We start from the raw sequence: 11,010 nt of genomic DNA, 5'->3' as shown, positions 1-11,010 counted from the left end.
GGCCCGAGTGACCCGCAGTTTGCAGCAGGACGCTCGCCGAACAGCACCTCCGGACACGGCGCGCTGCAGTCCTGGACCGCCTCGCTGCCGTAAAGCCCTCCCGGCAGCGTCGCAAAATGAAGCTACGAGCGCTCTGCCCGTCAAGGGGACGGGTGCCCTTCCTTTGCCCTGACTGTCGCAAAAACATCCGCGCCTGGCGGCAGCCACCCGCAACCAGCGAATGGGGGGCGATGCAAGATGGCGGCGGTACCTGAGGAGCCGGCGGAGGTAGCCGCGGTAAAGCCGGACCCAGACGCGGGGACGCCGCCGCAGCCCCCCGCCGCTCCCCCCTCCACCGCCGCTCCCCCCGCTCCCTCGGCCGCGGCGGCGGAGGGGGAGGCGGCGGGGAACGCCGGGGACGCGGCGTCCGCTAAGCCCGCGGCACCGGGCCCGGCCGCCTCCCCGGCGGCGCTGGACCGGCAGACGCTGGTGGCCGTGCTGCAGTTCCTGCGGCGCAGCAACCTCCGCGAGTCCGAGGAGATCCTGCGCCGCGAAGCCCGCCTGCTCGGCGAGGACCTCGGAGCCGCCGCCCTCAGCCCCGCCGGTGCCGGACTCCCGGGAGCCCCGGGGTCCGAGGGGGATGGCAGCAGCAGCGAGGCGCTGCTCAACCGGGTCACCGCCGCCGCCGCCATCGCGATAGGAGGCAGCGTCCCCCCCGTCGCCTCTTCCAGCCCGGGGGTGGCGGCAGCGGCCGCAGTGCCACCGGGGAAAGGTGAGATCCGCGGGGGGAGCTGCGGGACGGGGGCCACCAGGAGGGACACGGTGTGCTTCCCGCTGCCTCGAGGCTCCGTGATGCGGAGGCACGGGCTGTGCTCCCCGGTATGGTTCCTCCGGGAACAGATGAGGCTGCACCCCAGCCTTCGGGGGGATCACTGGTTCTGTCAATCCCCCATGCAACTCTGGAAGAGATCGTGATTTCGGGGTGCACCTCTCAGATGAGGGGACTGAGGACAGGGTGTCTGTTTTACTTGCTGGGACCACTGTCAGAGCGAAGGGTGCTTCCCGCTGTCTTTGGGTACCATCTCAAGAGCATCACAAGGGGCTGAAGGCTCCCTTTGTAGTTAGAGGTGATGTCTGCAGGGATGATGCCAGAACCCCGTTGTACAAACTGCATTTTGAAGAAAGAGCAATAGGGTACTTGTGGAGAAGGCTTTATGCATTTCTAGTGCAAGCTGACAGCAGCTTTTGATTTTCCTCAGATAATTTGAGTGTAAGTAATTTTAGTCAAGGTATTCTGTAGGGCAACTTTACATAATATTGGAAATGTCTCAGGAACATATACGTTGGAATGACAGTTAGTGTACAATATGAAGTCAGCTTGTTCCTGGCATCACCTGATAGGAGATACATATATATTAACATAGAAGACCAAGAGATGAAGGTGTTTAATGACTGCTATAGAGAATGCTAGGAAATGACAAAAAGTCATTCCTCATTTGACAGTTTCTAGCCCTTGCAGTGAAGGATTCTGATGCTGACACTATCTTCTTTCCATTTACCTTAGCTGGGTTGGGCACTATGTTGAATACCTTTAGGCAACTTTTGGCAGGGAGGGCACAAAAAATGACAGATGGTACTTGAAGAATCAGTTGCTGGGCTATAGTTAATGTGCCACCATCCTCTCAGTTGTATCACTTAAAGGTGGGGCTGAACAAGCGCAAGACAATGTTCTGTTTTGTTCTGAGTGCCTCACCTTAGCATAGGAGTTGTTAGCCACTGTATATTTGCTATTTGTATTTTGCTTTTTGAGGCAGTGTTACAATCTGTTGTTATATGCTAATGCTTTTGCAGTTGGAGGAGGCGTTGTTGTGGAGGATCAGCCAGATGTGAGTGCAGTGTTGTCTGCCTACAATCAGCAGGGGGACCCAACGCTGTATGAGGAGTACTACAGTGGTTTAAAAAACTTCATAGAGTGTTCCCTGGACTGTCATCGAGCCGAATTGTCTCAGCTGTTTTATCCTCTCTTTGTGCACATGTACTTGGAGTTAGTCTACAATCAACATGAGAGTGAAGCAAAGTCTTTTTTTGAAAGGTAATTAATTTTCATTTGTGTAATTCCATTGTGTAATTCCATTACTAATATCATAGTGTGTATATTTAAATTCTTCTAATAAGATTAAAGGAAATAATTTATCATTAATCTACATTTTTGTGCTCTTTTGCATATTTATCACTTGAGGATAAATTTAAATTTAATTTGTATTCTGGGATCAGACCAATTATGAAACATTTCAACCCATGTTTATCCCTCAAATATGGTCAGAAAAAAAGTTCTTTAAATAGTTAAAATGTGCCCTGCCACAAATATTTTATAATATGATTTGAATTCAAAGTGGAACTTATTTTCTTGAGATGTATGTCAGCTGTTAAATAATGTGAGTGGAAAGTGAGGATTGTATTATATGAATATGCACATTTAACAAGGAATGAATCAATTATAAGTACATCCAGGTAGTCTTACATAATAAGAAATGCCTTGTACTTTGTGGTACCACAAATTGAAGTTTCATTTATGTAAATAGATGTATTAGTGTAATTATTTACTGCAGGCAATAACACTTTGTGCATGTGAATTTCTGTGAGATTCTCTTTATGTACGCTCTTCTTTTTGTTTTTTTAACTCTTGATTAATTTTACTGTATACAATAAGTTGCTGATTCCTTGAGGAAGAAATTTTATTTCAGCAGAAAGATAATTCCACATATAGTTCGTGAGGACCCTTTGGAAGCTACTGTGTGCATGTTAAAATGATGTAATTAAGTGTGCACTTAGGAGATAATATTTTCCTAATAAATCTTTTACCACATGTTAAATTGTTCCAATAGATTTCATGGGGATCAGGAATGTTATTACCAGGATGACCTCCGTGTGTTATCTAGCTTAACCAAAAAAGAACATATGAAAGGTAATGAGACCATGCTGGATTTCCGAACAAGCAAGTTTGTTCTGCGTATTTCCCGTGACTCCTACCAGCTACTGAAGAGGCATCTTCAGGAGAAGCAGAACAACCAGATCTGGAACATTGTTCAGGAACATCTCTACATTGACATTTTTGATGGAATGCCTCGCAGCAAACAACAGATAGATGCTATGGTTGGAAGCTTGGCTGGGGAGGCAAAACGAGAGGCGAATAAAGCAAAGGTAGGAGGAAAAGAATGTTGCTTTTTATTATTGAATATTTTTGGAGTAGTTTTTCGGGAAGTACTGGCTATTGCTACTTGGGATCTTAAAAGACAGCATGAACAAAATAAAGGAAGAGTACTATACAAATAGATGTTATCAGGAGTAGAGAAATCAAAGTGTGTCACTGTCTGGTAGAAGGAACTGAGAGACGACTCTGTACTCTATTCTCTGAACTGGATTTGAACTCGTGATTTACTGTCTAGTTTTAAAATGGTCCCCTCTGGCTTCCTCTCTAGTACAGCAGCAGCAATTCTTACTTCCAGTTGTTACTGCAAAGACTGTTGTGTAGATCTCGATTGTGTAGTACCACAGTGCAATTATGTAAGCCATAGGAATTTTGCTTTAGGGAAGCATTAGAAGGTGTTGGGAGAACTTACAGCTGTCCAGATCAATTGTTGGGTAAAACAGTAGAACATGTATTACACTTGTGATGGCCTAATCAGTAAAGAATGCAGTAATGGTAAACTTATTAGAAATGTCCCTTTCAGACTGCTGTTTGGAGTCTGATAAAAAAATAATTTTCAGTAAGAACAGCAGTTACCATTATGTCATACATATCTTATTGGCTTGCAGGTTTTCTTTGGCTTATTGAAAGAGCCAGAGTTTGATGTGCCTTTGGACGATGAAGATGAAGAAGGAGAAAATGAGGAAGGAAAACCAAAGAAGAAAAAACCTAAAAGAGATAGTGTAGGGTCAAAAAGTAAAAAACAAGACCCTAATGCTCCTCCCCAAAACAGGTACCAAGGGAATGATGTGTAGAGAACTCTTGTTAAATGCAGTATTGTCGTGCTAAATGTGCAGTGCTGGTCACATGATGTTTTTAGCTCTTTGTCCATTTCAGCTGTAGGCAGCTTTAGCCATAGGACTTCAAGGGAGGTAACGCAAAGCTTAGCATGTAACCTTCTGTCTTTGCCTTTGAAGTCGATCTAGATTTTATTTGATTTTATTTGGTTACTCCCTTATCTTTTCAAGCCATACTCAATTAGTTACCTTGTTTCACTACGTCTCTGGAATTCTTAAAGCTATTGCTTCTTTTTCTCATCAATCTTTTACATAGTATTTCATGCTTCCAAATTTATTTTGGTATTTGGATGTTGAGGTATAGGGTTGCATGGGAAGGTTCAGCTTTCTCTGTTTAAATTGACAATATGGAAAGTTCATAAGAATGTGTGCTTCTAGAATTCCTCTTCCTGAACTGAAAGACTCAGATAAACTGGATAAAGTAATGAACATGAAGGAAGCTGCCAGACGTGTACGTCTTGGGCCAGAGTGCCTGCCTTCCATCTGTTTCTACACATTCCTTAACGCTTATCAGGTTGGTAAAAGAAGAATTTGGGGAGTGTGAAAGAGGGAATCAAACTGATAAACTTCACTCTTTCTAAAGAAAGAAGGCTTAACAGTTAACGTTGGTTATCAGAGTGCCTATTTGGAACCTTCAAAATTCTGTTCAAAGGCTTCCTTAAACTGATTTCCATGTTCCTTGGGTTTGCTCTGATTTTGCCTTAATTCTTTCTTTCACTTTTCCTATGTGACCCTGAGTGTATTCTGCAGAATACAGTAGATATTTTGCACCAAAGTACTGGGAAGCAGTACTGCTTTGTCATCATTAACTGTGGTTCATTTATATATCTTTCTTTTAAGTGGTGCAAGAATTTGTGTATTTATTTCAAATGTGTGTTTTTCCAATCTATCTTATTTTTGTTAACTGAGTATAGTTAAATCTCTTGTTAGTGTTTAGGATTTGGAAATGTTTGAAATACAGTGTGGAAGATACAAACAACATCAATGGCTATTTTGTGTACAGGGTCTAACTGCAGTGGATATTACAGATGACTCTAGCATGATTGTAGGAGGCTTTGCTGACTCTACAGTCAGAGTGTGGTCCGTGACTCCAAAAAAGCTACGCAGTGTGAAAGCAGCAGCAGGTAATTAAGACAAAAAAATTTAATATGAGTGTACATTGTTTGTGACGTGTGTTTTGTGTGAACAGGAAAAGATGTCTGTCAGGAGAATTGTTTTGAGGAGTTGCATGTTGTTACTTTGAAGAAACACTGTACACAGTTGTATAATTGCATCTTATCATTAGAAATATATATTTTTAAAGGAATGAGATATCCAGTTGTGTACACCTACTGCTAGGCAGCCTGCACACAGAGCTTGCAACCCAGAAATAGTGTGGAAGTAGCCATCTTGTTTTTTGTCTGGGTGGTAGCTATAAGTTATAGGAGACAGCTGGGTTTAGAGGATCCAGGGGAGGGAGCAGAGGTACTCTGATAAAGGGTACAACTTTGAGAAGGATGGAAGAAAATGTCCCCGGACGTCAATACTTAGACAAATTTGTGGAAATCAGGCTTTTAAAATTCTGCTCTTAAGTAACAATGTGTTGCATTTGAAGCTACATACCAAGTGAACAGTTCTTAGTCTTGGTGTTGAAATGAAACATGGTTGCGGTGTTCAGCAAACAGTAGCCTACATATGGAAAGTTATTTCAAGTTGTGTGTAGGGTGAAGCTGTCAAAACACTGTCAAACTTTCTGGGAAAAGACATGAAAATTTGTCATCTCCAGAAGTGTGTCTTGAGGCTAAAGACTATCTGTATGAAAAATAAACTCATCAGGATTTTATCTATTATGAATTTTTATCTATTTTATCTGTTATGAAACTTGTGAAAGAGTGATTATTAATGTAAAGCATTATTGTCACCTTTTGCAATGGTGAAAGTATTGTAAATGCCATTGTATATATTTCAACATTACCAATTCCAAGGTGCTTTTGTTCACGAGCTACTTATCACTTTTGGAGAAAATGTTATTTGTTTTCATGGCGTTTGTTTTTGAACCTCTGACAGTTGTCATGATGCATGAACTTTGAAATATTGCAGACCTCAGTCTAATTGACAAAGAATCAGATGATGTCTTGGAGAGGATCATGGATGAGAAAACCGCAAGTGAGTTGAAGATTTTATATGGTCACAGCGGACCTGTCTATGGCACCAGCTTCAGTCCTGATAGGTAAAATAAAGTTTACAAGCTAATTAATTTGCTTTTCTTGAGTCTTAATTGTATGCTATGAGTGTGAACATGCTTTTAATGCAGCTTTTTCCAGAAGACTAAAGTAACTCTTGTATCTTCTTTAAAATAACGGATTTAAAAACGTTATGTAAGCTACACAAGAGACAACCATCACAGAATCACAGCTGAGAAGTAAACTTTGTGTGGAACATGAATATAGAGTCCATAATTATGAATTAAGAAAAAGAATTCAGACCAAGTTCACATTCAGGGAATCTTGTCATTTACTTTAGAGTTACATTATTTTAAAGTAATAGAGTGTAGCAGTTTACTATTTGCTTTTTTTTCTCACGTAAGTGTAATTCTTAAGTAAAGAGTTTTTTCAGCCCCTCTGTATTGTTGTGTCATCAGAATTAATCATCAACATTCAAATGCCTCTTGCATAAGCCCAAGGGCTCAATTCTTCCTGAACTGTTTATTGTTGCTTACCTCACTAAAATGCCGATTTATATGGGGCATACTAAATAGTAGCTGCCCAGTGGAGAGTTTTATGTATCATAGAATTGTTACAGAGTTTATACAATGACTACGCAGTCTGTTAATTTGATATGTAATGTTCTTTACTTTCTCCTGTGACAGGAACTACCTGTTGTCCTGTTCTGAGGATGGCACTGTCAGATTGTGGAGCCTCCAAACATTCACATGTTTGGTGGGATATAAAGGACACAACTATCCAGTATGGGATACGCAGTTCTCTCCTTACGGATATTACTTTGTGTCAGGAGGACATGATAGAGTGGCTAGGTAAGAAACTAGATGAGTTTTATACGTGTCAGTTTTGTGGTGAATTAACCCTGAAAGTGATTAGCTGATATACTTACTATGGGCTAACCTATTATTGGAAATAAATTTTATTTCACACGAATTAAAATACTAAGCAATTTTTTAATGTATGTTTTTTCCTTTTCAACGCACATTAGAGATAGCATCCTCTTATGTAGTCATTTAATTAAAAATATTTTCTCCTGTTGTTTAATAACCATGACAGAACATTCTTTATTTCTCCCTTCTGAAAAGCATACTTTTCCAGAACAGATCCTACTAATTCAGTAAACTTACCTGAAAGAAGACACTGATTGATTACTTCCTTTTTATTACCGTGCAACAGATTCTGAACTTGATTAGGGCTCCCTTTATTAACAAAGCTTTTCTTTTCAGACTGTGGGCAACAGATCATTACCAGCCTTTACGGATATTTGCTGGCCATCTTGCTGATGTGACGTGCACTCGATTTCATCCTAACTCTAACTATATTGCCACTGGCTCAGCAGACAGGACTGTACGGCTCTGGGATGTTTTAAATGGGAATTGTGTAAGAATATTCACTGGACATAAGGTAAGGGCACATCATTCATGTGACTTAATTTCCGTGATGGAGTTCTGAAGAGTAGTGTTCAGAACAAATTCAGATTGACTGAATGTAAGTAGACTTAATTAGCTTGAATGGCTTTCCTCTCTGCAAATGTCTGTTTTAGGGACCGATTCACTCATTGGCATTTTCTCCTAACGGACGATTCCTGGCTACTGGAGCAACAGATGGCAGAGTTCTGCTGTGGGATATTGGACATGGCTTGATGGTTGGAGAACTGAAAGGGCACACTGACACTATCTACGCACTCCGATTCAGTAGAGATGGGGAGATTTTAGCATCAGGTAAAAGTCACTGGAAGCAGTGAAGTTTCCATTGTGTTCCATCAGTATGAAGTAGGATTATGTAATGAATTCCTTAAACCGAGGAAGACAAATTAGTGTCACTTTCTTAAGCAGAAGCAGCAAATTAAAACAGGTGGTACAAAGTATTCCAGGAACTGAAGGAAAGGTGTTACACAGTTCATTGATAGTGGAAGTTGAGGTCTGTGTGTAGTGTTGGGGGTGGAAACTAAGGTCAGAAATACCTCTAGGGAAGGCAAGAAGTGGCTGGACTTAAAGATGCTCAGGATACTGGGATGGGAGGAGGTGCTGGGGGCATGTAGCAGGACCTCAAGAGAAGGCAAGAGATAAGAAGGAAAATGAGTAATCTATAGCCTTACTGTGTTTCTTCATGCTAGATTTTTGATGTAAAATTGTACATCAACAGTTAGGTTTAAGAGCTTTAAGAATTCTGAGTGAGCTGCTACCACAGGGTGCAGGTTTGATCCAGCCTGTGGGGTGGTTCCTTCAGCTGACCAATACTCCAGTGAAAGCACAGACCACTGGGTCTGCAAAATGCTGGGGTCTTCCCTCTATCAAAGAAAGTATCCCAAGTATCAGAAAAAAAATATCATTATGTGACTTAGAGTCATAAACATCTGGTGGAGTTAGCATGTAGCCCATAAGGTTGTCTTGCCTTTTCAAGTGCTGGTTAATAGAATGGAAACCCAAATGTTCTGAGAGGTGGTTCTTCGCATTTTATCTACAGCGTGTTCAGGTTAGATTACAAGTGATAGCTTTTATGTGTGCATTCACTGTGTTAAAAGCTTGTTTAAAAATGCTTCATTGCAAGATGAGGGCTTAGTATTCACTTATGAGCAAATCTGCTTTGTATGCTTTAATTTCTATTGTGTTAACTTGCTGTCTAGCAAGGAAAAGACTTTAAAATTTTACTTTCCTTTTTTCCCTTTTAGGCTCAATGGATAACACAGTTCGGCTGTGGGATGCAGTGAAAGCATTTGAAGATTTAGAAACTGATGACTTTACTACAGCCACTGGACACATAAACTTGCCTGAAAACTCACAGGACTTGTTACTAGGTACATACATGACCAAATCAACGCCAGTTGTACACCTTCATTTTACACGCAGGAACTTGCTGCTAGCTGCAGGAGCCTACAGTTCACAGTAAATCAGGAAGAAGTAAGACTGACTGTGCCAAGTTGTTGCAGTAGTGACCTCAGGACGTGAGATGAGGAGGAATGTCTTGTACAGGTGGACTTCACCAGTCCATTGCAAGAAAAACAAAACTACGTAAACTCAAGCAACATCTTCTCTGTTCTGCTCTCATATTTATCCACAGTTTGAAAATGCTGGAGATTGACAAGACAACGTGAGTTTAAAAGTTTAAAGGAAGGAATGGTTTCATGGTGCTTTTGATAAATGTATACATACGTATATATATATGTATGGATATGAAAATGGCTGTCTCTTCTCAGAGACGGTATTGAGCTCTGCTGAAACTTCTGGAAAGTTAACAGCCTTGGTATGTGTTCTCAAATGATTTTTTTTTTAAAGCACTTAATGTACGGTTTGCAAATGTTTAATCAGTCTCAAACACAGCTAAAAACTTCAGACTCAGAAAAGGAGAATGTAGTTTAACTCACTATAGCTTGGGCTGGACAACAGGTATGGTGAGAATATCACAGCAACAAATTGGGCATTGAAAGAGTAAGCCCAACTGGCAGAGGCTTGTGGGGAACTGCAGAGAAATAACGTAGTTTTTATGCATCTAAGTACCAAGTCCTGAAAAGATTTCAAAGTTACGTGCTCTTTTGAGGTATTAGAAATGCAGATCTTGTTATTCTGTTCTGACGAGTAGCTCCTGCTGTGTGATAAGCAACACAAATTGCAATGTGAATGCTTTGGAGGGAGGACTTGGGGGAAAGGGACTGAGGCACAACTGAAATGCACCACCCAATCTTAAAAACAATATACTTAACCCCTCCTGTTTTATTAGATTTGAAGAGCTTCAAAAACCTGCATCCTTTCAGCATACAGTTTAATATATCAAACTGTAAAACTAGTGAAGGATCAAGAAATTGAAATATTATTGCAGAGCAAAAAACTTAATCAGTCATCAGTATAGGACCAGTTTGCTTTTGAAAGGCTGGCTTGTCTGCTGGTGTGACGACTGCCACCCAAAAAAACACTGCTGTACTCCAATAAGTCTTGCAGGACAGCCAGAAAAGCTCAGAGCTTTACTTCTAAGGAAAAGTAAAACATACAAAACATGGGGAGGATTGTTTTAGGGTCTGTGAATGGGAACATCACCACCAATTGAAAGGATTTTAAAATCTTTTACAAGCTATATACAGGGAAATCTCCGTTTGTATTCCCTGTTACTTGCAGTAAGGGCTCGGACACTTAAACAATCTGCTGGCTCTCTACTGAAGATGCAAAAAACAAAGACTTGACATTTCTAAGGTAAACAGAGAACTACCTCCTATCTCATCCTTTTTCTGACTAACACTTGGAGTAAAGGGGCATTAGGGGCATTAAATGTCAAAATAAGTGTGGAAAATTCATAGGGAAGCTAATCTGGATATCTTCTTTAAAGACAAATGGTTAAAACTAAACTATTATGGATTTTATCTGTAAAGGTACACCAAAATTTCCTAGCACTCAATACAACCAGTTGGACTTCAGTAAAATTATAGTGAATCAAGCAAGTTACCTAAAAGCGTGTACAGCTTTGAGAGCTTGAAAAAAAACTGCCACATTCTGCCTTTTTATTTTGTACAGTTTTATACTTTTGATAGTATAATAAATACTAAAACCACATAGCTTGTGTCTGTAGACTGTATGTTGGAAGAAGATGCTTTCTTTCCTTGATGGCTGCAGTGGAAGCGAGAGCGGTGCTTTTAAAAGTGAGTACTCGGCCAGGAGAGACAAAGTAGTTCAGCACTTGATGACCTTTGTTTAAGGGAAATTTAGTTCTAACTGTAGGTGATACATTTTAGCCAACTGGGTGAATTACACTGTTATAACAATTATCATTCATCTGGAAAGTTGTAAAGAGCAGAGGC

General features: G+C 40.9%; 1 protein-coding gene across 2 annotated transcripts; it reads left to right on the top strand.

The window, feature by feature from the left end:
* On the top strand, nt 143–10,765 carry TAF5 (TATA-box binding protein associated factor 5). 2 transcript variants are annotated; one of them, XM_021400707.1, is made up of 12 exons: nt 143–751; nt 1,831–2,066; nt 2,186–2,190; nt 2,865–3,180; nt 3,796–3,959; nt 4,402–4,537; nt 5,027–5,147; nt 6,103–6,232; nt 6,872–7,036; nt 7,451–7,628; nt 7,768–7,945; nt 8,896–10,765. In XM_021400707.1, exons 1-12 carry the CDS (start codon nt 238–240, stop codon nt 9,111–9,113), a joined length of 2,361 nt encoding a protein of 786 aa, XP_021256382.1. In that variant the 5' UTR covers nt 143–237; the 3' UTR covers nt 9,114–10,765. The 2 variants fall into 2 exon arrangements, with proteins under 2 accessions (XP_021256382.1, XP_021256381.1); XM_021400706.1 differs by lacking the exon at nt 2,186–2,190 and having other exon boundaries at nt 218–751; nt 1,831–2,071.

Source organism: Numida meleagris, chromosome 5 (assembly GCF_002078875.1).
Source record: "Numida meleagris isolate 19003 breed g44 Domestic line chromosome 5, NumMel1.0, whole genome shotgun sequence".
Classification (NCBI taxonomy): Eukaryota; Metazoa; Chordata; class Aves; order Galliformes; family Numididae; genus Numida; species Numida meleagris.
The sequence above is the reverse complement of the archived record's forward strand: the minus strand, read 5'-3'. Positions and strand labels throughout refer to the sequence as shown.